The sequence below is a fragment of the Ovis aries genome, chromosome 4, assembly GCF_016772045.2.
Source record: "Ovis aries strain OAR_USU_Benz2616 breed Rambouillet chromosome 4, ARS-UI_Ramb_v3.0, whole genome shotgun sequence".
Taxonomy (NCBI): Eukaryota; Metazoa; Chordata; class Mammalia; order Artiodactyla; family Bovidae; genus Ovis; species Ovis aries.
This window is the reverse complement of record NC_056057.1, coordinates 118,828,229-118,856,033: the sequence shown is the minus strand read 5'-3', so window position 1 is coordinate 118,856,033 and position 27,805 is coordinate 118,828,229. Positions and strand designations below refer to the sequence as shown.

The window sequence follows — 27,805 nt, the reverse complement described above, 5'->3', positions numbered from 1 at the left end:
TCCCCAAGGCAGACACATACTCCAGTCAGAATTCAAGGGTTTCAGAGGCATGGGTACATTTGAGCACCCTCTTTTCAGAAATGTCAGATTTGGGGGCAGAGGGTGGGGGGAGCAAAGTGAAATTATAGATGGATCTGTAACTGTTAGAAAAGAAAGTTTCCCGAGTGACTGGCAAGCTGTTATCCAGAGGGCAATGAAAGATGCGTTTGTGTGTTCATTGCTGAGAAAGCTTAATTGTTTTCACATTTCAGATCCTGCTTTAGAACCACAAAATGGATTGTTATGTTAAATATAAAGGAAACTGGTTTAACCATTTTAAGGAGCCATGTTCTTTAAAGTTTCCAAAAAAACAAAAACCCACCAAAAAAGCGAACACTTTTCAGCTCCATAAGTGGGAGCGCCCCCCCTCCTGTTCCTTGCATTCCATTCCAGTTTGAGGAAGAGAAACAAATACGAAGAACCATTTTCCTGCCTTACCCTCGTCTTTCAACACGACTAATCAGTCAGCTGAGTCTTGGGGAAAATGATGCAATTAGCATTCTAGGGAGAGGGTTCATCCAGTGCAATGATGTCTTAAACCAAAAGGGCTGATGAAAATGGACCACCTTGGTAACATGATGTTTTTAGCTAATAAAACTGTGACAGGTCCTTCCTAGCAAGGTGTCCTGTGAGCGCACATCTATCCACGTCTGGTGGTGTTCTGTTTCTGCAGTGTGAAACTATAATAGAAGAGTTCGAAGATGAAATATTTTCGCTTATCACCCAGGAGGCACACCAGCTCGCTGACGCACTGTGCGGTGGAAAGTCAGGTACTGTGTCTGATGCGGCATGCGCCCTCTCCCAGGCCCACCCCTCTCCCGCTCAGCAGCTTGTTTTTATTTTTTTCAAACCGAGCCTCTGTCTCCCTGCCACCAGCCTCCGATGAATCAGAGAGGACTCCGTGTGAGCGGAAGCAAGGCTGCGAGGCCTTGTTGCTTGGACTTCTGCTCCTCGACGTTTTTAAGTGAATTCAAACATGCTTGACTTCCAGCCGGGAAGGAGCAGAGGCTTGGTCAGCCCTGCCGGCATCCAAAGCACTTCTCCTTTTAAACTTTTAGAGCTGAGTTCTCCACCCTGGACCAGGGAAGGATTTCTTTATGACTTGCCTGCTCACCTGCCCCAAGAGAGAGGGGGGGTCTCTTTAGTAAGAAATTTCTAATGTTTTCCTGTTGGTTTATTTGGTGCTGGAATTTTTTTTTTTCAAGTTCCTTTCCCCAAATATCTACTTCTTAAAACATTCTTTTTCTGGTGTGGAAAATAATATTTGATTCGTATGTATGAACACATACATACATACAACCAGAAGCTAGAAAACACTACCAAAACGTTATTTCCTGTATACAGAGCTGAAGCACAGGATCACCCCGACCCCCCCGCTACCCCCGCTTAAACACACGCCTTTTAGCCTGTGTCATTTTGATACTTTAAGGGATGTAGGACAGGTTGCACATTGTTTTCAGATATCTTTGAAGAAATGAGTGTCATATATGGAAATGATGATTGAAAGCTGGGGAAATACTTTTATGCAATTATGGACGCTTCAGATGTTTAGCAGTCAGCAATTGTTTATAATTAAATATAATTTAAAAAATAAATAAATATAATATACCTGCATCCATAGAATCAAATTTAGTGCCAAAGTCCTTAAAATAATAGTTACTGCAGTTTGAAGATATATGTTTGTCATCGAAGTTATTGAACAGGAAAGTAATAGATTTCTATTAACATGACCAAGTTTTCTTACTGAGTAGCTGATGGGGTTGTTCTGTGTTTAAAATCCAGTTTGGCTGGGAGTTTGCAGGGCAAAGTGAAGTGATATAGTCAGAATACAGGCAGGAATTCTAGAGCTTTTTCCATTGATTCTGGATATGTGCTGTTGTAAGTAGTGAATGTCACATAATGGGAGCGAACTTCACATCTTCACAATTTCCCAGAGAAGGTATTTTTGAGGGTTTTCAAGCAATTCAGAGATGACTGTGTCTGTTAGGATCTAAACAAAAGTGTAATGAATGGGATCGGGAACGTTTGTTTTCCTGTTTTTCCTCCAAGGGTTTGGGCTGGTCATAATCGTCTTTGCTATATGAATACCTGCTCAGATATTATGGAAGTCTCTAGAAAGTTTCACCAACTCTTTATATGGCAGGAGTTGCTTCAAGTAATAAGATTCTGAGGAAACACTGTTTCCAAGTGCAGCAGTTCGGCTTAATTTCCATTATATTAACTATCTCTTCATTCCTTCCGTATATTTATAATTGGACATAAAAATTAACAGTATCCTAAAGAAAATACAGTGTAAAGTGTAAACTTAAGATATGTGCGGTATTACTAGTGTAAAATAAAACATGATCAAGTCATTCTTAATAGCATCGATTCTTAAAAGACTGATTAAGTGTTTACATTGTAAACGTGAGTATCAGTGCACCAGACCTATTGAGAAAGCAAGGTAACCAACCACTCCAGAGGCTTCTCCGCCACATGGCTGCTACCTAGTGAAGTGGAGTGAGCTTTTTCAGGCTGTTCCTCTGTGAAACATACTTATGGGTACTCTAAACAATTTATAAATAAAAACTAGGAACCCATTAATTCTAAAAAGAGGCAAGAGTCCCCGCCCCTCCTAACTGCCCCCTCCCCCACCGCGCCATCATTGAAGTAAGTAAACCACATAACAAGGTCAAGGGGTTTCCAAACTTAAAAATTATCCTCAGGAAAAAGCTTAAGTGACAAAGTAATGAGAATAATCCTAATGCATGATTGCAGCCAACAAAGAAATAGTATGTTTTAACATATCGGGATGGTTTTAGAAAGCTGTGTAAAAGGTGAGGCTCTCCTATCATATAGAAACTCCAGATGCTTTTTTCATGTGCTCTGAAATACAAGCACAGCAAGTTTCCTATGGCAGCATGAGGGTCAGCCTCTGCTCTGAAAAGATGGGGCTTTGTTTTATCCTGTTCTACCACAGCTTTGCTGCGATCCCTCTGCACGTTTAAATGATGCTTTAAAGAGATGACCGTGTGTGTGTGTGTGTGTGTGTGTGTGTGTGTGTGTGTGTGAGTGTGTAACGGAGGTTATGAAACTACATTAACCAATACTTTTCCTATATACTATGAACAAACACTGTCCTGAGGGCTCGTAAAATATCTACATTGCTTTTAGGGAGATTAATAATGTTTTCAAAGATAGACATTTTTAGAACTAGAAGTTTGGTTGGAAGGTTAATATACTTTATATACACCTTATATATTTGTGTGTGTGAGAGAGATTTTTGCTTTTTTTCTAGTTAAGGTAGACCTTTTCAGTGTATTTGTAATAGTTAGCACGGGAGCAGATCAGTGCACATTCACAGACGTCAGCATTTCAGCTTTAGAGGTATAAATGACGTGGGAAATTTCTGTAAGGTATTTAAGTGTACATCATGGTGATTTGATGTGTCCTCCATCTAGTTAATTAACACATGTATGATTGTTTAAAATATAAGGCCCAACCCTATACACAGATAAATGGGGAATAATGGAGAAAACATGTTAAATTAAGATGACCGTGTTTGGCTTTAAAAATAATACTTCCCTGAGATTTTCATAAACGTGTTATCTTTTCGATGAGTGAGAAGCATCTCAGTGGAGTGCTGTGGGTTTGCAGGCGGACCTGCAGACGCCACTGTAGTTTATTCAGTGGAGAGAAGAAAAGTTACCAAGTCCGCTCTGTTTCAGGGGCCTGAGACAGCAATAGTGGTAATAGGCTATTTCTTACGAATCTCCGTTTTTCCTAGGCAGAAAATAAGAGTTCAGTAGATTTTCCCAGTTGGATGTTTTGTAGCACTTGACCCAGGCTTCTCTAGATTGTCATTTTAATGTCTTGGAGTAAAAATGGTATTTTAAAATCTTAATAAGATACAAGGTCATGATTAAAAAGATGGCTATATTTCACTCAAGGTTAAACATGTCACTCTAGATTATGGATGAATGGGTTCTTTGGTTTGTGGAGGTATTCATTAGGAAGAGTGAGTTTATAAATATAAATACATAAATATGTTTTATATACATATCACTTCTGCTTTGGTATCAAATCTTAACATTAAAAAAAACATGAGACCAATTTTGTGACATGAGCAGTTTGAATGGCCACCTAAGGAGTAAGGTCTCAAGTATTCTGAAATGGTGAGCCTGCATTTAAAGTAAAAGCATTTTGACCTTTCTGTATAGATTTTCAAGCATTAAAGAGGGTGGTAAATTCTAATATTAAAAATAATTACTTTCAAGGCTAATACATGATACAAAATAACACAAAGGCTAGCCTATTTCCTAGTTTAAATAAATTATGTAGCTAGAATAATCCATCACCCAGTCTAGAGAGCTGGCATTCTTTGCTTCCAGTGGGAAATGTACTATGGATCCCAGCCTCTCTGCACCTCGGATTAAGTGCCCAGCACACTGATGCCCTGTCTCGAGTTTTCCTTAAACACTCCCATGGCCACGGGCAGGAGGACACAACCCGTGGGCTTTGTTTCACGGTGCTCCAGGAAGGAAGGCTGGCAGTGCCCCTGGGATAGCAGTGGGTGACCAGCCTGCAGCGGAATAAGCTGCATTCTCTCTACTTGTGTGTATTTGAAAATGTCAGAAGGTTTTTTTTTTTTTTTTCAATGTGCTTCCACAAGAATGTGCTTTGCAGAAAGTAAGTGACCTATGGGCTGATGTTAAATGTGAGAGTGATGCCATCTAATTTCTTCCCCCCAGGTCTGTGTGAAACGTCCACTAAGCATACTGAACTCTAGGAATGATGGTGCCGCTAGCAGAGAGGAGTCACGGCGCGGTCCCCAAGGCCAACGTCTGCGTTTCTGTCTTCACGTTTCTTCACGAGAAGAAGCGCTGTGTCTCTTTTTCATACTGCAGGCGCTCATCTTTGATATTTTACTGAATATCTCTTCTTTGGCATCATGACAAATCCCACTTCTTTCTCCAGGTGCAGTTGAGGAGTACATGAAACAACTACTTTTGTGGATTTTGGTATTTACAAACAGTCTTGGCAGGAAAGCATCTAGTTTAGTGAGAGGACAAATGTGAAGACACGTCACAAATGAAATAAGGGTTTAGTAACATGCGCTGCATAGTCCACGCACATATAGAATATAGTGTCCTGTTTGATAGGACTTGGTTTGATTTCATAAGTACTTGATTAGTCACAAAATTAAGAAAATGCATTGCAAAATTCCAGGCTAATTTTTCTGGGCTGTATGGCTATCACTGAAAGAAATGAATTCACTTTATGTCAGGAATGAAATTTAAATTGCTAGAAACCTTAAGTTTAAATACTTTCTAATTCCTAAAATTTAACCCAATGAATAGAAAGCAGTGAACACTTTAATAGTGAACAGTTATATTGGCCTTTCTAATGCACGCGTTCTGAACTGAACTGGTTTAGAAAGTTGGATTATTATTCGTGTATTTATCATCATGTCTTCTTAAAGGCTGACACCAATGGGCACGTTTGCTTTGCTGCAAACTCTCCTGTCATGCTTTGTTTTTTAAAGGTTTTCGCCTAGCATTTAGCATGTAGATTTTACTACTAACCAACTATTGTTCTGTCTGTGGATGTTTTTGTAGGTGTGGAGATGGAAGGAGAGGTGGAAACTTACAGAAAATTGCCTTTTGACCACCTTAATGGAGTGTAGTAATCTCACTCTTAGAGATTTCATTGTCTTGGGGAATCTAATTTGTTGGAGATTTCACTGTCTCTGTTAAATTTACATTTAGTGGAATAAAACTTTAATTGTTTAAAATGTCGGGGCATGCTTCACACACACGTTTGAAAGAAGAAATTCTCATTGTTATCCCTGAGAAATTTATAAAGTGGGTTGATGTTCCGCCTCCAAAAGCAGAAACTATTTGCCATGTGTTACGTGGTTACCTAGAAAGCACATTACTTAAACTGTTCAGCTGACACTTCGGGAGAAAACAGTTTGTAAGTTTAGAAAAATTTGCCAACACGAAGAGAAAGAGGTTTCCTTTCTCCCTTTCCCACCTCAACTTGTGTTAAAAGTCAGGCTTCTATGTCAGTGTCGTTCATTCACTGAGAAAGTTTCTGGTTTCCTAGCTGATTGAGAAGTGTGTGGAGCCAAATGTTAGAGCCCGGTGCATCTGCGCTGCCTGCAGCTGACAAAGCAATGGAAATGGCATCTAAGAATCATTCGAGTCATTTTTCAGGACGGTAGGAAAACTGACTTAAAGCGTGGTGCCTAAAACTTTGTAAACTCACCTATTCAGGTTTTGTTCGATTATCAGATAATAGGCCATAAACGTTTTCCTAGCTTCAGCTTCCTTGGTAAACACTAAACTGTTTCTTCACGGGAACACGGCAGAGATGCTGGCACGGAGTCCCAGTTGGAACCGTAACACGTGTGTGTGTGTGTGTGGGGGGGGTGTTGCTGACAAACCCTTACATGGACAGTGCCCATGCCATTGTAGAATTTAAGAGAGTGTGGGCTTTGGGTTCCACCCTGAGCGACCGTGGGGCGGTCTGCCTTCACGCCACTGATGGTGTTTCTCGTGGATGCTGATGCTTCTGCTGTGATGAGAAGCACGCGCCTCGCCTCTCCCAGTGAATATCTCAAGGTTTTGCTCAATATGGCTGTTCAGTTTTTTCTTACTTCCTAGTAAAAATAATCTTGTCTCTTACAAGATTTTCAGTATCTCATGACGTAGCTATTTTTCTTTCGAGATCAAACTTGCTAAACTCATGTAAACGTTTGTGATTGCTGATTAAAACTACATTTGAATCCTGGATATGAGTCACTGCACTTCTTACGGCTGCGACGACTCCTAGGTTTCCCTCTGGGTCATGGTGAGGCTGCGCTGCTTTTGCTAATGAAAAATAATGAGAGAAGAGCCCCTGGCTCCATCGTTCCTCCAACCATGCTCCTGCCTTTTAATGACTTTTATTGACCAAAAAACAAAACAAAAGCAAAAAGCCAGAAAAAAGGAAAAAGAAGACAACACCCAGGGTATAACAGAAAAGTTTCTTAGAGCCCCTGAAAAGCAACCTAATACTGAGAAGAAATTCCCGGAGAAAACGTTGGGGGAGGTTTACATTACTTATTAAAATAATGAGGAGAGAAGACGTGTTTGAGGTAGATGGTTTCAAATTGTACTTTATGAGATGGTTTCTTTGGGTCTCTATGGAAGACTTCTGTGAGCCTCTTCTCATAAAGAAAAGGACCAAATTGGCTGAGATGCACAGCTTATATTTTGTTATGTGGATTACTATTTGCAAAGAATAAGCCAAGACCAATGAATCTATTTCACTGAGGAGTGGAGAGTGGAATAGAACAAAGTCCCAAAAGGGAGCAATCAATACTTGATTTACTAAGACAAGCCCTAAAAAAATAGAGTCAATAGCTGGTTATATTTTTTATACCTGTTTCTCTGCTTGGTCGACATTTATTCATATATGTAATAGTATGACCTAAATAAATATTTTAAACTGTATACCAGTCTATCTTAAAATTCATGTTGTAATGAATATGAGAAAAAGCCAGACTTTGATGTGATCGTGTATCCTGTGTTAAACTCTAAGGCAAATCTTTGAGGTAATCTTTAATCTTGACACCCAGTCCATAGCATATTCCATAGTTTTATACCAGAATGCAATTAACAATATTACATAGTCACGATAAAAAGGATACTCATTAGATATGTGCATTTTTTATTGTGATCTTTAGCCTACAATTTAATCCCCCTTTATAAGTTTCTTAAATTCCTCAGATTATTTGCTTTTAGAGCAAGGACTTAAATAAATGAAAGGTCAAATGCAACAAATGAAATTGAAATATGAAAGTCGTAGAAACTCGTTGCCCATGAATTACCCATTAAAAGAGGCAGGAGATGACATGCTTCTCTGGGGGTCCTGCGTGGCACCTCCTGCCTGAAACGTATTTGCTGGGGAGGCAGGATCCACCCTTTTCATCTGTTTTCAGGATTTGCCCTGCTCAAACAGATGATGATTGCACTGAATAGAATATTGGCTCATTTGTCTGTAGGACCATCATCGGAAAGACCAAGCTTTGCTTTGTAAGGACAGTTTGTGGAAGTGGAGTCTAAAGCATCAGATACAGCTCTCTGCCCTTGCCAGTCCTGGGGGGACTTGGAAGGTGGCTGGGTGGGTAGAAACCTAGGTTTGTAGGTGCAGCCTACAAGCCTGTGTACATAGATAGGAATCAAGTCAGGGCTCAGAGAGCCCAGCTACAGCGTGGCCTGCACCAGGGTGATCCCAGAGAAAAAGTGTCCAGAAATTTAATTCCTTAAAGAAAAAAAAAAAATCATTCCTATACTCCCATCTTGATTTCCAAGAAAGAAAAAAGATAGTCTGTACCATAACACACATAGAAAATGTTCTACCCCACAACAGCAAACTGTTCCTGAGACACGTTTGATCTGTTACAAGGTTAGTGGGAAGCGTGCAGGGACAAGAGAGGACAGACTCTGTGTGATCAGTACCTTGAGACCATGGGATTTCTGCACCATGGTTTATGGCCCTGGATATGTTCCAGCGTCTCCTAGTTTACAGTCTATAAGAACTGGAATAGGATTCACATCCTAGTGTTGTGTGAAAATTACATAAATCTTCATTATGTTGAATTGGCTCATGGTGCTTCTCAGGTCTGCTATATCCTCCTACTTTTCTGCATATTCATTCTGTTAATTTTTGAGAGTTTGATATTGAAACTCCAGCTAAAAATCTTTATTAAATAATTGTAATACATAGTGGAACCATACGTGAAGGACTAGGAAGCCTGGTGTGCTGCAGTCCGTGAGGTCGAAAAGAGTCAGACGTAACTTAGCGACTGAACAGTGAACAATATGTACCTTTGTTGTGTATTTCCTAAGCCTCCTGTGTGTTATTATACTTTCATAATTTAAAAAATAAAAACGAGGAAAAAGTTACTAAGAAAACAAGCCACGATGTTACATGGAAAATGTATTTGAATCTTACTATAATATGGCTTAGTATTATGAACAAAATTCCAAGGAGCCATGGGTCAAAATTGTATACCCTCCCCCAAACAATAGCGAGAAGTGGAAGCCTGATACAGCAGGGTAAGCCATTCGATCAGATAGAGTCATGTTCTGTTGAACTACAGTGTAGGCCCAAGTTTCCTGACTGCAGACTTGGTTGATCTGTGATGCAGCTCGGAGGCATTCAGAGCTTTCCTTAGAGCAGAGATTCTAGCGACTTCTTTCTCCTTTAGGGATTGTTACTAAACCAATATCCAAGGAATGCAGGTTATATAATGAAACATTGGAAGCCCAATGTCAGCTAATTAAGAGCCTGCCTGGGAGTCAGAAAGATCCTCTAAGTGATAAGTAAAACTGTTAATACCGGTCTTAAACTTTGTGAGCAGAGAAGTTGGCTCCTGAAGAGTGCTGATGTCCTGCCGACATTCCGTGTCAGGGGTTTGCCCCAAGCTGCTCTCTGACCAGTGGGGATTTCTCTGCTGTGTGATCTGATAGCGGCCAATAAAAGGTGCTGATAACGCTGGGGGGACACCACTGTCCGCAGAGGAGACTTCAGTCAGGTGAGCTCCACTGTCTGATAGAAATGATCTTTATGGCTTTGCTGTTCTTCATCAAAAGACTTTGATTAAGCACCTTCATGCCCTGTGGTTTGTAGAAGAAAGCAGAGAACCAAAAAATAGACTATTTGGTCCCCATTAAAAATGGACTCCATTTAAAGCAACATGGTATTAAAAGAGAGCAAGATCTCATGCAAATGCAGCTTCAATAAGTGTTATTAAATTATTAGACCTTTAGGTGAAAATATGCCCGCGAACTGCCTTTATATGCAATCAAAGCCGTGATTAAATATTAATGCCCTAAGATTAAAGGGTCACTTGAGTAGGTTTTCTTAAGCAGTACCCCCAAATGGTGAATAGGAGATGTTGCAAATTAGCTGGCTTTTGTATACTTTGTGGGCGCTAAAACCTGCACCAGTTCTGAGAGTGAAAGCCGCCAGGGTGTGGGCCAGCCGTGCACAAGCTGAGGCACTGTGTGCTGGACGTGCGTTTTCTCCTGTCAAACCACAGAAGGCTCATCCGGCCTCGCACCTCCTCCTGGTGCCTTGCAAGGCCCTTTCGCAGGAAGAGAAGCATCTGACGCAGCATTTGTGTTTCATGAAACCCAAGGACGAGCTGCTGATTGTCCGTATGAACTAAGGGTGTGTGAGACCTTCAGCCTTGAGAAAGGAATACTTGCTGCTCGCTCAGAAATCCTTTTCCTTCTCCTCGGCGTCGAGTCAGGTCCAAGGGACCCTTGGTGCCTGACAACATACCCAGTGGTGGAAGCTCTCTCCTGCATTCCCACGATTGCTGAGGGCCCGCAGTCACCCCGTGGCTCAGGGGACGGCGGTGGGACCAGAGATCCCCTCCCCTCCGGGCAAGGTCGTCACGTGGCCCAGGTAGGGCCCCCCAGGCCCTGGCACTGAGGGGGCGCCCAGGCAGGCAAGGGGAGCAGGACCGGGGGAGCGGTCCCTCTGGGGGATGTCCTTGACCCGAGGCCCCAGGGAACAGGCTTCTCGGCTGGCCAGCCCGTGAGGCTATGGGAAAGCCGCGGGAATGGAGGGGGCCCACCAGCTTCTCCGGCTTGTTCTCGTTGGTCTGAACCTGGGAGCCAGCCCGGCTCACAGCCCTGCTCTTGCTTGGCTGAGAAATGGAGCTTCGTGGTCAGACCTGAGTGAGCAATGCCCCAGCCCGTCCCGGACGTCCCCTCGTCTGCCCGCAGGCCCGGGCCCTTACTCCAGGTGGCCTCATCAGCTGGCACTATGGCAGGACGCCTGGCGCCCCGTCCCTCGTGGGGTCCCTGCACGGCACCTGGCCCCATCACGACCCCCCACCCGCTCTCCACACGCCTGAACTTGCCCTGCTCGTCACCATCCTGGGTCCAGTGGGCCCCTGGGTGAAGCGGGCACCGAGAGGAGTCCAGGGAAACGCGTCCGTGACCATGGGCACCGCACCCTCCACGCCCTGTGGAACTGGAACCCGACATGGGAAAGGGGGCATGTGTGGAGGGAGACCGCGCCGGGGTCTTCAGCATGAGAAATGATGTCCCCCCGGGTGGACCTGAGCTGGGCTCTGTGGTCTCCCCGCTAGGACCACCTCTTCCCGGGTGACCAGCCCCTTGGAGGGGGTCAGCGGGTGCAGAGAGGGTAAAGACCCTGCTGGAGGCTGGGGAGTGCCAGCGGTAAACACGTCCAGGGACAGCTTTCAGAACCTGTATGGAAGCTTTTTGGAAGGTACGTTCCCTGGCCCGTGGCCTTTGCTAGGGTTGAGAGAAGGGGTCTGGTATGAGAGCATGTGAGGCTGAAGAAGCAGAGCCGCCGAGGAAGAAGCTGGAGCCCGCCCGGTGCCGGATGCCGAGGATGGAGGTGTCCTTGCCCCGCCCCCTCGGGGACACCGCGGTGCAGGGGCCTCCGTGATCCTCAGCTAAGGGACAGAGGCCAGCCCGACCTCAGTCTGCTCTTGGTTTTGCAGGGGGACTGGCAGGAAGTGTGGGGCCCCATTCTGCCCCCAGGGCCTCCGCTGTGCACCCTGGGGCCACACGGGGCTGGGCATCTTCAGGAACCTGCCCTCCGGGCTTTCGCAGAACTGCGACCTCCTGGGGTGTGCTGGGGCCGTGGGCACTGCCTGAGTGTCATGCCGTGCTCCGATGGTGGCGCCGTTTCATCTAGTTTGGGTAAATTTCAGTAAGGGAGAGGACACTTGGTTATTATTTATTACCTTCGGTTCTCACAGAGTGGAAGGTGTCCGGGAGGAGATGGGCACTCGCGGATCCCCTTAGAGTCTGTGTCAGATGACGCCCCTGGACGAGCCTGCATCCTGGCGACCCCCCCCCCCCCCCGGTCAGGAACACTCCCGTATCCGGAGGTGGCGGCGTGGACCTCCAGCCTTGCTCCACTGCTCTATCTGCTGGCCCCATCTCCGTGCCCCTGAGCCCCTGCGTGGACGTTGCTGGTCTTCTGCTCATCTGGGAGACCACATTCGAGACCACCTAAGCGCCCTGCCCCGCACTGGGTCTCCCTTTCTGGGGTCCACGGGGCTCATGCTGCGGGAGTCCTCGTTCCTCTGAAGGCTCAGAAAGTGTGGTTCAGACCAGAGCAGGCAGGGCTGGGGCAGGTGGGTGCCCAGGGTCGCCTCCGTCTGCCCCGACCAGGGAAACTGCAGAGAAGGGCGTTTCTGCCTCTTTAACTTAGCTTTCCTCTTTTAAAACCAGACAAAACAGGGACTTCCCTGGCGGTCCTGCAGTTCAGACTCCATCCTTCCCCAGAAAGGGGTGCCGGTTCGATCCCTGATTGGGGGAACTAAGATCCCTCATGTCATGTGGCCCAGAAAAAAAATCCAGACAAAATAAAATGAAAATCAGACACAAAAAACCCCCTATGTTCTTTCTTATAAGTAAAAAGAAATACATGTATTTAGAAAATACAGATTTAAAAAATAAGAAAATGACTTTTCTCAGCTTCATCACTCAGCTAGTTGTTCGTCTCACATATGTATGTCTGTGCACACGTGTGAGTACACGTGTGTGAATTAGACACCTTCCCTCCTGCTTGTGAGTAGCCTTTGCCCTCAATGTGCGGTGAGCTCCTTTCCCTGTCGTCTCATCCCCTTTAACACCGTGACTCTGACGGCTGCCAAGTGTGACCTCGTGTTCTCACACACACCACACTCGTTTAGTCTCCTGTGTTGGGTCATTTGGATATCTTCAGTATTTTTATCATTGTGAAAAAGACGGAGGTGAGTTTTGGTAGCTGCGTGTATGTGCTCAATTGTGTCTGACTCTGCGGACCCTGTGGACTGTAGCCCGCCAGGCTCTCCTGCCCATGGAATTCTCCAGGCAAGAATACTGGAGTGGGGTGCCATGTCCCTCTCCAGGGGATCTTCCCGACCCAGGGATCGAACCCACACCTCCTGCCTCTCCCGCAGTGGCAGGTTGGTGCTTTACCACTGAGCCACCTGGTAGCTGTGTCTTTAGCATATTCAAGGAAATTTCCTGTGGATGAATTTCTGGAAGCAGGATTTCTGGCATTAGCACATGTGAATCACTGGGGCCTCTGTGCGGCCCTTGCGAGGCGGGCACCGTCCCCATCAGCCTGGACCAGGTTCCTCGTGGTCCAGGGAGGCCTTAGGGAGCCTTGGGTCTCTGGTACCCACAATGCCTTTGGAGTCTAGGACGGTGCCATCCTCCTGGGGAGATCTGGCATCTAGGAGAGCCGTGCCCTGCTTGGCAAATTCCTGCATCTTCACTCCAAAGACAACAGAACCTGGACCAACCCATGCCCGCCTGGCGAGGTTCCCAAGCTGTAGGGTGGAGCCGGTCACCCAGAGTTCAGGTGAGCCCTGCCACACCCCACCCTTCCTGGCCCTGGGAGCGCTCCGCTGCTCTGATAACTGCAGTTCCCGTGATGCTTCCAGACCCTTCCGTGTGCACTGGTGGTTCAGAAATACAGTTACCGCCTTCGTGTGAAGCTGAAACAACCAGCATCTAGGACCTCCCTGGTGGTCCAGTGGTCAAGACTGAGCTCCCACTGCAGGAGACATGGGTTCAGCTCCTGGTCAGGGGAGTGATATCCCACGGCCAGAGCAGAGCGGCCAAGAAATAGGGCAAAGAAACCAGGGTCTGGAGAGACACGTGACCAGGGCTAAAGACCCAGGTGTCCCTACTGCAGGGCCAGCGTGCCTCCCTGGGGTGCCCCAGTGTCAGACCCCGGAAGCAGGTCCGGGGCCCCTGGGCGGCCCCGCCCGGTCATCCGCGCGAGCAGGACCGCAGGGGCAGCCCTGCCGGTTAGTCCGAGGGCGACATCTCTCCTCAGGACCACAGCAGGGACGTGGTGCCAGTGAGAGGTGGGTGGGTGGCGGGTGGGTGGTGAGCAGGGCCGCGCCATCCTGTTCAGGCTGCCGACCCGGCCGGGTGCTGCTGGCTGACGCAGAGCTCATCTGTGCCGGGTCAGCCAGGCCCGGGAGGAGTGGCCCAGACACCACCCCGCAGGAACCGGCTGCTCTGAACACAGGCAGGTCACGAAGTGAGCCCACGTCAGCCCTTCACCCCTCGGAGTCATTTCCTTGAGTTCACCGCTGCAATAGGGACATGGTCTGTGAACTCAACTTTCCCCTCTTTTGCCCTAAAGAGCTGCTTCTCCTGTAGCCAACGTTCAACCCCCTCAGTACCCCTCTAGGCAGAGCTTATTAACCTTTTTTTAAATGCCCTGGGAGCCCTGGGAACCCTCCTTAGGCAAAGATGTTTAAATGCATAAAGCGAAATACACAAGACCTCTAGGAAACCAATTAGATTTAAGATAGTTACGAAATACACTTGTGATGTATGCACCTTTACTGATAGGTTAACTAACGAGGTCTCATCACCCATTTTGAAGCAGCAGGTACGGAGCAGGAACTGTGCTGTCATCTGTAACAACTGTAGCACAGCACAGAGGCGTCTGTGGTTCATACTGCCACAGTGTCACAGGCGACACAAGCCTTGCCAGAGCGTCCTTATGCCGATTTCATAATGAAACGAACTGGTCCATTTCAGTTAGAGATAGATGGGAACAAGGATGGGTTTTTCCCACCCAAATTCACAGAACCCAGGTGAGTAACTCCTGCCCTAAAGGAAACAGAAATAAGCGATGTTGAGAGGATGAATGAGGAATGGAGGGGCTGTTTGGTCCAAGGCCACACAGCAAGTTAGAGCCCCACCCTTGGGCTCCTGCGAGGTGCTGACCTGCTGGTCTGGCTCAGCCTCTCCCCTTCTTACCCTCCCGTCCTAAAGTGGTCCCAGGTTTCATCCTGAAATGCTCCCCCAAAGACCAGTCAGCTGCACTTACTACTATTAGTAAAGATACAAAATGGTCTCAAAAGCACTGTTGTTCAGTCACTCAGTCGTGTCCGACTCTCTGTGAACCCATGAACCGCAGTACCTCAGGCTTCCCTGTCCTTCACCATCTCCTGGAGTTTGCTCAGACTCACGTCCGTTGAGTCGGTGATGCCAACCATCTCATCTCATATAAAGAAAATTTTTACGGGTAATACAAAACCCCAATCTGAACTCCATAAACAGACTTGTTCCATCCAGGGGGGATTAGAAGACTCCTTTCATCTGAGAAACACCTCACAAAAGCCAACCACCAGTGCTTTCTTTCGGGAGCACTCAAATCAGTAATGAGGCTCCTTGAAGAAATCCTTCAGACCAGCGTTCAGATTTAACGGAAGTATGTACAAATAAGTCAATGGTAAGCTCCACTTATTATACTTTGGTGGCAAAGGGAGATGGGACCGTAAGGTCTTTGGGTCTTGTGTTGCGAGAATTCTTTACAAAACGAAGCGCTCTGGGGGAAAGTGGGCCCCTCAAATAGACTAATCTCATACATTTCCAGTAATAAATACCAGAAAGAATGGAGACTTTTCTGGTGGTGCACTGGGTGAGAATCCGCCTGCCAAGGCAGAGGACCTGGGTTCCACCCCCGGTCCCGGACGATCCCCCATGCCGCTCAGCTAAGCGCGTGCGCCACGATGACCGAGCCTGCGCTCCAGAGCCCAGGAGCCGAACGCGGAGCCCCTGAGCTCCGGCTCCTGAGACGCCCACGCACAAGAGCCTGTGCTCCACGAGAGAAGGCAGCAGAATGAGAGCCGTGTGCACCGCAGCGGGGATAGTAGCTCCCACTCGCCGCAGCTCGAGAAAACCCGCAGCAGCCAGGAACCGACAGCACAGCCCCAAATTTAGAAACAGGGGGAAAAGCAGAGTGGGCCAGTACATGGCGGTTTCTTCACCTAACTGGTCATCTGAAGGGCAAGCAGGCGATTGGATGTTCTCTCTTTTCATCCATCAACAGTAGGGCTCCCCGCGGAGTGTCCCTTCCAGTCACGTGTTCCTACCTCCCAGGGCTGCAGAGTTACCGACTGATGGATGGTCTTGCCTCCATTGCCCGGGATGCTCTGAGCATCCCAGCGAGCTCTCAGGGAGGGATCTGACGCCCGTCTGCCACTTCCTTGGGGGCATCCTCCCCTGTGCTGCCTGCCCCTGGCGCTGGCATCTCCGCTGCTTCACCTGTCGCCATACTGCCCCTGCCCCAAACCTACCACCTCCTGCCCAGCTCCTGCCCCGGTCCTCCAGGCTTCAAGGGCCAGGAAGGCTCGTAGCCTGCCTCCAGCTGCCCCCCATCCCCCTCTCTCAGCCCGAGTTCAGCCCATTCTTGCCCCTCGGGTGTTTCTCTCTCGTGTTGACTCGCGCTGCTCTCTCGACATTCTTCCTGCCCCTCTGGGGTGTCTGGATCCCCGTATTCGGGTGTGACTCTGTGTGTGAATAGCAGGCTGACTATACTGTGAAATGCTCGCCATTGTAAGTCTAGTAAACCCACTGCCTCCCGTTGTTGCCACATTTTTTTTCCATCGTGATGAGGATTCTTAGGATTGTTCTCGCTCTGGTCATGAAGGCAAACACCACGCTCTTCTGCGATGCGTGTAAATATCGAGTCTTTACACTGTACACCCGGAAGAAGCATAACGTTACCTGCCAATTCCATCTCGGTCAAAACAAGCACAATAGACAAGAGGCAGCTGAGGGGTGCTGGGGAGAGAGCGTGCAACAGGGGGGCGAGCCCAGGAGACCTCGGCCTCCGAGATGGTCTTCCTTCCTCCCGGGGCGCAAAGGCCCGGCTGGGCGGTGGCTCCGCCCCGCGGTTCTGTGAATTTCCGGACGCCTCCGCCCACGGTGATGCCCGGAAGTATTTGCCGTCGCGGCAGTTTGCAGTCCTCATCCTGGCCTGTCTGGCCTGCTCGTCTCAGTCGTGTTTCTGTCCTCCCGTCCCCACATCGGGCGACCCGTCGTCCCTCCAGCGCCCACCCCCACGTCCTGGGAGCCCCCAGGCCTAGCAAGGCCTCCCCCGCCCGGCCCTCGCCCCCAGCTCATTTGCTAATCTGCGGCCCGCTCCTCTGCCTGCGCCCCCCTTCAGCCTCTCAGCCCCCCCTGCCCTTCCAGGCTTTGTTGGGCTGTCTCCTCTTTTTTCCCTTTGTTGCTGTGGGTTCCCCAGACTGTTTGCACATTAAAAAAAAAAAATTTCCGTCTTCCATGTCAGCGCGTTCTCTCCTGCCCCGTTTCCTGCAAGCGTGTGGATGCCTGAGGCCCACCATGGCAACGTCGGAAGGGACCGGAAAGCGATGCCTCGGATCAGCCCCCCGGCCAAGACTTCCCCTCCTTGTTAGAGGAGGGGCCAGAACGAGCAGGCAGACTCCGGGGTTGGGGGAGGAAGGTTGTGGACACCCAGCCCTGAGTTCAGGTGCTTAGGTGGCCCTCCCCCCGGCGTGCTGGGCTCTGGGGACTGCCGGTGGAGAAACAGCTCTTTGCTCTCTGGGTACTGAGTCAATTAGGTCGTGTCCGACTCTTTGTGACCCCATGGACTGTAGCCCGCCATGCTCCTCTGTCCATGGGATTCTCCAGGCAAGAACCCTGGAGTGGGCTGCCATTTCCTCCTCCAGGGGATCTTTCCGAGCCAGGGATCAAACCCGCATCTTTTACCTCTCCTGCGTTGGTAGGCGAGCTCTTTACCCCCGGTACCACCCTCTAGTGTTGCTAAAAAAAAAAAAAAGCAGACAACTGGAAATACCTCCTTCATGCCACGGCGCCATCCTGGGGCCGGCTGCCCTTCCCGCTAACACTCCTGACAGTCCCCCTTCCGGGGACGTCAGCCTCCTGACGCATGAGCCCCCTGTAGCCTCCGGTCCCCTCGAGCCCCGCGGGGCCGGGGCAGGGCGCGTCCTGGCTCCGGGTCCTGATTAGAAATGTAAAGGAGCAGCTGCCCGTCTCTCCCCGGGGTGCGCCCCTGTCCCTCCGCGGGCCAGCCCTTCCCACCGCGCACACAGAGCGAGGCAGCCAGGCGTGCCGGGGGCGGGGGCCGCCAGTGGCCCCTTCGCCCTTTGCCTTCTGGTGGCTTCTGAACCATGAAGTCCTGGTCAGCGGTGCTTAGGACCATTCCTGGAGTGGGAGTAGGGGAGGGAGGCAGGGAAAGACCCTGGGGGAGCAGTGGGGGGCGGGTGTCCTGAGCTCATGTTTCCTGTTGGGAAGCATCCCTCCTTCCCAGGGACTTGGCGACCCAGGCTGGGGATGCAAGGAGTGGCTGAGAACACAGCGACTCAGCCAGAGAGCGTGGTCCTTGCCCTGTGGCGACGCCAGCCTGGAACCTCGGTCCTCCTGGCCTGTGCTGGGTGGGGGAAGGGGAGGGCTGCTGTGTGAGGCTCTTCTGCCCACTCCAGGGAGGACACTCCAGGCCCTGGGGTGGGTGGAGAGATAAAGGCCTGAACAGGAGCCAGGCTGCCCCAGCACCACTGTGCCTGCTGACCCTGCTGCCTCTGGGGCTCCTCTCTTGGCATTCGCCCCCCGACGCCCGGGTGCAGGCTTCATCTCTTCTCTCCTGGCCCCTTGGAGGCCACCCCCCTGCAGCCCACCCTTTATCTGCTCCAGGGACCTCTCACCACTGTCCCTGACGCTGCCTCCGCCATCGGGCCCTGCCACCACCTTCAGCATCGCTTTCTGTGGCCGACCTCTTGGCCCGGCAAGTAGTGCTGACTTCCCCTGAGCACGCCCGCCTCCCCTGCCCCCGGCATCTCTGACCCCACTTCCACGCGCACGAGTTCTCACACGGCTTCCCTGCTCAGGATCCCGGCAGTGGGGTGGTCGCCAGTGGCAGGACAGAGACACAAAGGGACAGGGGAGAGTGTGCTGGGGCTGGACGCCCGAGTCCCGGGCAGCTTCCATCACAGGAACGCGGGCCTGTGCGTTCTGGCCCCGTAGGAGCTGTCTGTCCAGCGGCGCTCCCCGATCTGCCCAGGACTTTGCGCATCAGGCCGGAGTTGGGGTGGGGCTGTACCCCTCCTCAGTGTACCCCTCAGGCCAGCGGGGAGGCCCCTTTGTCCCTCTCAGGGATGCCGGAGAGGTGAAGTGAGGCCAGAATCCTCAGACCCCCCCCCCCCCGCCCCGGATGATGGACGCACCGACAGATGGGAGCATCATGCTGCTGGGCGGAGTGTAACCTGGGGCTGCCGCGGCCAAGGCGGCTGGACCCCGGGGGGCAGGGAGCCCGGCTGAGGGGTCGCGGACAGGACAGTGACGGGCAGGCAGGGACCCCAGTCCAGCTCAGAGCTTGGGCTGGCTGCATTGCGTGGCCAGGGAAGGACCTGAGCCGGGGGCTGAGCCAGGTCACCGAACCACCCCAGGGGGATGCCGTGACTGCAAGGGGCCTCCAATCCGTCCTTTACCAGTTAGTTCTACAGACAAAATACATGCTACAGATCCGGACCTGGTGTTAGTAGCACAGCGAGGCCCACAGCTGTCCCCCGGAACTCCTTCTCCCTTCACGGCCGCCTCCGAGTGGCTGCCCCGCCCTCCCCCCAACCCCCTCAGCATCCCCGTGAGAGGAAATCCTCTAAGGGACTATGAGCTGGAACCCTTGGGCCGCCTCCTGCAGGGTGTCTTGCCGCCTCCAACATCGTCTCGCAGTCTGGACCAGGCAGATGGCGGGGAGGCCCTTGGTGAGGGCCGTGCCCAGCACAGAGCCAAGAGCCCTGGGGAGAGTTCCCTTAAATCAGTTACAATTAAATAAAATTAAAATTCAGGTCCTCCACTGCCCTAGCCACATTTCAAAGGCTGGACAGGCACGTGGACACGTGGCTTCCATGTCGGCTGGCACGGAAAGCCCTCCTAGACTGCACTGTGTGTGAGGCAGCCTGGGTCTCCACACAGCCCCTGGGGACAGAGCTGCCCAGGGATCTAGGCCCTGCTGGCGGCAGAAGGGTCTCCAGAGAAGTGCCTTCAGTGTCCCGTGCAGAATACCCTGTGCTTGGGGGCCTCCTTGCTGTAATGCTCTGTTCTCACAGGGAGGAGACGCTCGTGGGAGTGTATACACGTAATGCATGTATTTTTGAGCGGATACATATGTACACATATATAAATTATGTCTGAGGTACATGCGGGTGCTGATGTGGTTGATAAAATGTCATTTAAAAGCCCCATGGAGGGCTTCCCTGGTGGGTTGGTGGTGAAGCATCCGCTTGCCAGTGCAGAGGACATGGGTTCGATCCTTGGTCTGGGAAGATCCCACGTGCCTTGGAACAGCTAAGCCCGTGAGCCACATCTACTGAGCGAACCTCTAGAACCCTGAAGCCACAACCGCAAAAGCCCGCGTGCCCTGGAGCCGGAACTCTGCACCCAGAGAAGCCCTCACAACGAGAAGCCCGCGCACGGCAACCGGAGACGAGCGCACACAGCAGCGAAGGCCTGGGACAGCCAAACACAAGTAAATACAAAGCTGTTTTTAAAAAGCCCTGTGGAGCTGAAAGCTGTGTTACTGTCTATGTTTTCTCAGAAAGCACTACCACCGTAACAACCATCCGGCTGCGGATCCAATCTTCGGATGTTAAAAGAGATCTTTTTATCTGAGAAGGCCGGGATCACTGCCCCAGATGAAAGGGATGGGTCGGGCTGGAAACGTGGAAGCAGGGCGTGAGTTCCTTCGAGCTGGCGTGAAGAGCTGTGTGGGCACGACAGGCAGGCCCAGACTGGCTCTCGGGCCGAGGCCCTGCGCACAGGAGGCAAGCAGGGCGTTGGGCCTGGGCGTGCAGTTGACCATCCCAGAACGGATGAAGAGAGCACCGCCAATGGGGAAACCGAGGCACAGACTGAAGACCACCAGCTCCCACACTGGGCAGTGGCGGGGCCCTGCCTGGGGCCTCCCCAGAGCCCGCCTGGCGGGGAGAGGACAGCGCCGTCCCCCAGGTGGGAGACCTCCCGTTGCCCAGGTCTCCCGGTCCGCTCTGGCCCCTGGTCAGCCTGTCAGATTACAGGCAGCCACGCTCCGAGTTCTCTCTGATGTGCAGACACTCCCCTTGGGAGTTCACGGTGGCAGCCAAGAAATTAACTTGCAGAGGTCACCCAGCACCCTCTGCTGAGGGCTGAAAGCTCCCGGGCCTGCCCTGGCCTCAGTGACGGGGACCCATAGAGCAGTGCGCTGCCCTCCCCCCCGGCCTGGGACCCCAGGAGCAGGGTCTCTGGGTCAGAGCACCTGGCTTGTGACGGATAGCCTCCAAAGACCCCTCCTTGACCCCCATCTAGGGCTCCACCCGACCGGCCTGGAGCAGACAGCAGCCTGGGAAGGCGTCTTGGAGAGACGGGAGTGCGGCCCTGGTGAGGGTGGGGGACACCGGCCAGGTCAGGGCTCCGGGGAGTCCCTGACCTCCTAGGGGTAATTGTGTCCTTAGAAGACAGACAACCCAGCAGGGGGTGGGGCGTGATGGAGGGGGCAGGGCGGGGGCTTGCCAAGAGGCAGACCAGCCCCAGGCCAGGAGGGCACTTTGGAGGAAGCCCGGCTGTGCTGCGAGAAAGGGACAGCCAAGGAGCCACCGGCCTCCTAAAGCCAAGGACACCCCAGGGATCATGGCGGAGCGGCTCTGGGAGGCTGGCTCTCACAGGTGGGCCGGTTTCCATCACACCAGTGCCCAGAGGCCGGTGTTGGTCCTGATGACCGCGGGTCCAGATGGCAAAGGGGCCGTGCTCTGCTGAGAGGAGAAGGGGGCCCCAAGGGGGCAACAAGGCAAGTGACCCCCTAGGTCACAGCTCAAGAAGGAGTTGGTGGCTGGAGCAAGGGGTACGGGAGACCCTGAAAGTCACCGTCGGGTCAGCAGAGTTAAGTGAACGGAGCCCAGGGCAGAGCTCAGCCTGTGTTGTAGCAGGAGGCGTCATGCTTTGCAGTGTAAAGGGGGGGTCCTGACCTTGAGTGGGGCTCACGATGGACATGGTGTGGGGGGTGGCCAGGTGGAGACCAGAAACCCTGGAGGAGTTATCTGGACACTGTGTGCTAAGTCACTTCAATCATGTCTGACTCTTTGTGACCCCACGGACTGTAGCCCACCAGGCTCCTCTGTCCCTGGGATTCTTCAGGCAAGAATACTGGAGTGGGTTGCCATGCCCTCCTCCAGGGGATCTTCCCGACCCGGAGATTGAACCCATGTCTCTTACGTCTCCTGTGTTGGCAGGAGGGTTCTTTTACCACTCGAGCCAGCTGAGAAGCCCCTATCTGGACACGAGCATGTCCCAAGAGGAACAGCTGACAAGCTCTTATTCAACACTAACCTGGCCGGTGTGAACCAGGTCTGCGGTGGACAGGGGAGACGGGGACAAAACGGCTTGGAAGAGCCGGACAGTGGCCCGCCTGCAGCCTCACCCCAGGTGGGCCCCTCCTGCATCCGCTGCCCACACACTTCCTTCCACCCAGGACCCTGGGTGTCCGTGGTGCCTCCTGGAAGGGGCTGACCCGGCCCCAGCTCCAGGGAGGGCTCTGATTGGGCAGGTCAGTCACCATGTCACCTAGTCATTGGCTCAAGGAAAGCACAGAACGCGATGTGAGCCAGTGAGGCACCAAGACATGTTCACTGGGAGCCTCTGGGAAGGACCTTCCTTCTTTCCAAGCGTGGGACCCAGGAGTGGTAGTCCTCTGGGTGTGAAGCAAGAAGCTTGAGACCCCCATTTTGGCCAGAAGTCAAACTGTATCCATGCAGAAAGGAAGCATTAGGATGAAGCCAACAACTGGGGAGTCAAAGGGAGAGGCAAAGAAAGCCAGCCCGGGTGAGCTGGTGAGCCCTGCTCAAGCCTTTCCTGAAGCCATCTTACTGCTGGACCTTGGGGCTTGTTTACGCCAATGTTTTTCTCTGTTTCTTGTGACTGAGAGCATCATGACACAGCTATAGATCCATTTTACATTAAACAATGCTGACAGGCTGTTCAAAAAATGAAGACCTATGGCACCCCTTTTAATCACTTCATGGCAAATAGGTGGGGAAACAATGGAAACAACGACAGACTTTCTTTTCTTGGGCTCCAAAATCACTGCAGATGGTGACTGCAGCCATGAAGTTAAAAGACACTTGCTCCTTGGAAGAACAGCTATGACCAACCTAGACAGCGTATTAAAAAGCAGAGACATTACTTTGCTGAGAAAGGTTTGGTTTTTCCTGTAGTCATGTACATATGTGAGAGTTGGACCATCAAGAAAACGAAGCGCTGAAGAACTGATGTTTTTGAACTGTGGTGTCGGAGAAGACTCTTGAGAGTCCCTTGGACAGCAAGGAGATCCAATCAGTCAATCCTAAATAAAATCAACCTTGAATATTCATTGGAAGGACTGATGCTAAAGCTGAAGCTCCAATACTTTGACCACCTGATGCAAATAGCTGACTTATTAGAAAAGACCCTGATGCTGGGAAAGATGGAAGGCAAGAGGAGAAGGGGATGACAGAGGATGAGATGGTTGGATGACATCACCGGCTTGATGGACACGAGTTTGAGCAAGCTCCAGGAGTTAGTGATGGACAGGGAAGCCTGGCATGCTGCAGTCCATAGGGTCACAAAGTTGGACACAACTGACTGAACTGAACTGACAGGCTAGATGAATGAAGGTCTCATGTTTATAATGACATCTGAGATGCTGTTGTGATCAGTCATTTAAAAGCCTTCCTTCATTCATCGTCTTGTTTTCCCCATGTGGACTATCTCAGTGATCAAATGGAAAAGGACAGTGACCATCGCACTATGGCCCTCACACCTGGATGCTCGAAAGGCCTCCTGTTGGTCGTGAGAGTCAGCTAGACCAACAAGGACAGTCAGGATTTGCATAGGAGAGGGAAAATAAAAGTGATAGTCTTTGGAACCGTATCCTTATTTGGTTTCTTCTCTGTATCCCAGAGTTGGAGGCCCAGAGCTGGGAACAGGACTGCTTATCTTACTGCAGAGTCTGGATTCTCTTCCTAGGCCCATGGCAGGGGTACCAGACTGGTCAGAGGGTCCTGGGTGTGGTGTCCCCATGGCCCCATTCTGCCTAGGAAGCCTGGTTCCTGTCCTCAGGCCTGACACCCCCAGCTCCAGCCATGCCTCTGATGACAATCTGGCCCTGATTTGAGTCCTGGAAGCAGGGACCTCCCCACATCCTGCTGACAGTGAGGCTTTAACCTCTAATGCCCTGAGCAGATGCCCAGTCAGTCCCCAAAAGCCAGCAGGAAAAGACTCTGACCTCCAATTCACTCCATCACGGCTTGATTTCAGCCCTGCAAGCAATTAGCATTTGGCATCAAACACAGTAACAGACAGAAGCTGCTCCCCACATACACACGACTCACATAACACACACACACAATCAGGTATACGTCTGAGTGTGCACAAGTGGGTGTGCACCCACAAGCACCTGCATCCACACGTGCACGGGCACACACAGGTTCACACGTGCACACACACATGCAAAGAGTCACGTTCGTTGCATGGGCAGCATGCAGGTGTGCGCACGCACAAGGCTCCCTTGTAGGCTGTGCACTCACACACCACATGCGCGTGCATCTCACTCACAAGCGTGCGCAGGCACCATACCAATGTGCGTGTGCACAGCCTCACGCGTGCACGCCTGGGTCAGCCCTCCACATACGTGGGATGCAGGACGCTTCTCCGCTCACCCCGCAAGATGCCTGTGGCCACCCCCAGCCACCGCCCAGCTCACACGCCAGATAGAAGGCTGCTACTACTGCTGCTAAGTCGCTTCAGTCGTGTCCGACCCTGTGCGACCTGAGACGGCAGCCCACCAGGCTCCCCCGTCCCTGGGATTCTCCAGGCAAGAACACTGGAGTGGGTTGCCATTTCCTTCTCCAATGCAGGAAAGTGAAAAGTGAAAGTGAAGTCGCTCAGTCATGTCCGACTCCTAGTGACCCCATGGACTGCAGCCCACCAGGCTCCTCCATCCATGGGATTTTCCAGGCAAGAGCACTGGAGTGGGGTGACATTGCCTTCTCCAAGATAGAAGGCTATCAGGCCCCCAGTGAAAACTCTGGTATTTCCTCTGCCTCTAGGATATTTTTACGTTTTCCAAGAGACAGTATTCTTGTATTGGAGAGAGGCTTGAATTAGGAAGTGGAAAACCTAGTCGTCCTTGAAGGCTGTCATGGTGGGGCTCCCCAGGCAGCGCTGCTGAGCCAGGTGAGAGTCTTCCAGCTCTGGGGTATAAATGGCACGAGGCTGGGGAGCGGTGGGCCGTGGGGCAGCCACCACAGTGAGCCCAGACAACCTCGGGGAGCCCTGGAGCCCTGCTGGCCCTTATGACCAACCTAGATAGCATATTGAAAAGCAGAGATATTTCTTTGCCAACTAAGGTCCGTCTAGTCAAGGCTATGGTTTTTCCTGTGGTCATGTATGGATGTGAGAGTTGGACTGTGAAGAAGGCTGAGCGCCAAAGAATTGATGCTTTTGAGCTGTGGTGTTGGAGAAGACTCTTGAGAGTCCCTTGGACTGCAAGGAGATCCAACCAGTCCATTCTGAAGGAGATCAACCCTGGGATTTCTTTGGAAGGAATGATGCTAAAGCTGAAGCTCCATGAGGTTGGCCACCTCATGCGAAGGGTTGATTCATTGGAAAAGACTCTGATGCTGGGAAGGATTGGGGGCAGGAGGAGAAGGGGACGACCGAGGATGAGATGGCTGGATGGCATCACTGACTCGATGGACGTGAATCTGAGTGAACTCCGGGAGATGGTGATGGACAGGGAGGCCTGGCGTGCTGCGATTCATGGGGTTGCAAAGAGTCGGACACGACTGAGCAACTGAACTGAACTGAACATTGTGGAGGGAGTGTGCAGATGCTCATTGGCTCCCATGTTGGGAAGCACCATCCGCAGAGCGCAGCTAAGGCTGAGGCAGAGAACAAGGCTCACAGCAGAGTGCCACCACCCAAAACACAAGAGGGTTTCACAGAGTGGGTTCCCCTCCCGGGGGCTCAGCCTTAGGACGTGGGAGTCACGTCTTGACGGATGTTCTCAGAGACCACATCGGCTTCAGCCAGCCCACAGGGAACATGCTAAACAGCACAAATGGACTTTGTAGTGGGTGAGGGGTGGTGAGATGCCTGGCCACTCTGAATGGGAAAATGTAAACGTTCAGTTCAGTTCAGTCGCTCAGTTGTGTCCGACTCTTTGGGGACCCCATGGACTGCAGCACGCCAGGCTTCCCTGTCCATCACCAACTCCCAGAGTTTACTCAAACTCATATCCGTTGAGTCAGTGATGCCATCCAACCATCTCATCCTCGGTCGCCCCCTTCTCCTCCTGCCCTCAATCCCTCCCAGCATCAGAGTCTTTTCAAATGAGTCAGATCTTTGCATCAGGTGGTCAAAGGATTGGAGCTTCAACTTCAGCATCAGTCCTTCCAATGATGCTAGGAAGAGTGATGCTGGAAGGACTGATGGCCTTACCAAGGGCCAAGAGTTTAAGCAGAGCTCAGGCACACGCCTTGCATGGAATATAAGATAGACACCAGGATAGGGAGATCAGTGAAAACCCTCCAGAAATGGTCCCCAAATCTCAGGTGTGGGCAAGGAAGGAACTTGAAAGGGGCCATTTTCACGGGCTATTTTCTGTGAAGTACACACAGCACCCCAGAACTCTGCAGGACTCAGCGGCTCACAGGAGAAAGTGTGTGTCCTTCTGCCCCTCGACCCATGACTCAGCAGCAGTTCAGCTGCCCAGGGATGGGTTCGGCTGGGCGGCTGTGTGTGGGTGGGTCCAGGTCCACATCACAGGGGCTCATCTGGAGTCCAGGCCCCTGGAGATTCCAGGAGCTGAAGTAAGCCAGCACTCTGCAAAGAGTTCACATTCAAAGCTCATCGAAACAGTGGGCGTACACTCTGTGCAAAGAGGAGGGGGAGGGAAAGTGAATATTTACTGAGAAACAGTCCTAACTAGCAACGACCTAGGCAATGCTTTCTGTTGCTACAATTTTTGTTTCTGCATCTTGCCTTGTTTATGTTGAGATAAACTTAAGGTGCTGGCACTCCTGTCTCGACCTGCAGGGATTATGTTTCCTTTCCCTCTTCTTTTTCTGAGATCTCCTAGACTTTTTTTTTACCAAGGCTGCCGCTGCTGTTTGCGTAGATCAGAGAAAGGCTCCCCCACTGAGTAGAAGCCTTGATGAGTGGGTGGCACCTTTTCACAATTTAGAAAAAGGCACCCCTTTCTTGAGGTGGATGCAGCTCTATGCTAGGACAGGGAGCTTGGCAAACAGAATACAGGTTGAGTTTTAACCCCACCATCTCAGAGGCTGTCTTTGTGCAGTGAGCAACCTACTCAACTGTACATGGCACCCTGTGTCTGTACAACTCTTCTCGCTCTGCGCTAGCAAGTAACATGAAATTACACGTGTAGGTCAATGGATGCCCTCTGAAAAACAAGAAGGAAAAGACTCCCATTGCTTTCCACATTCAGTAGGGTGTACACACTTTATATTTCGGAGTCGGGGGCTCATACGAGTTCACTCAAACAGTTTTCTCTTCCTGAGACAGTAGAGATGAGAATGCAAATTTGCTTAAGCTGGACAGTGTGACCCAGAGTGATCACAAAAGAGGGCTGGAAAGAGCAATATTGACATTAGCCTTGAGCATTTTCTACATGAAGGTTATAAGAATAGTGCCAATCCCAATACATATAAATGCTGTTACATGAGAACGCCCGGTGACGGAGTGTGGTGTGGCTCAGCAGCTTTGAGCCCAGTAGTAGATAAGCCTCTGTGCAGAGACATTACGTCAGTTTCTTTAACCTCATTCTTAGCTTTGCCTTCCCAGCTCTCCGAGTAGAAGTCCATGTGGGCCCTCCTGCCCTTTCAGGTCCTCCAGGGGGTTTTCCTAACCCAGGGACCAGACCCAGGCCTCCTGCACCA

The 27,805-nt window shown here is 51.0% G+C and overlaps 1 protein-coding gene across 3 annotated transcripts in view; it reads left to right on the top strand.

Moving 5' to 3' along the window:
* Positions 1 to 6,813, top strand: part of CNPY1 (canopy FGF signaling regulator 1) — a 57,449-nt gene extending 50,636 nt beyond the window's left edge. For all 3 annotated transcript variants that reach the window (XM_042249062.2, XM_027969059.3, XM_042249066.2), the window contains 2 exons: positions 713 to 809; positions 4,770 to 6,813. In XM_042249062.2, the coding sequence (XP_042104996.1) occupies positions 713 to 809; positions 4,770 to 4,807 (135 nt within the window). In that variant the 3' untranslated portion in view covers positions 4,808 to 6,813. The remainder of the gene's footprint in view (positions 1 to 712; positions 810 to 4,769) is intronic.
* The last annotated feature ends 20,992 nt before the right edge of the window (positions 6,814 to 27,805 follow it).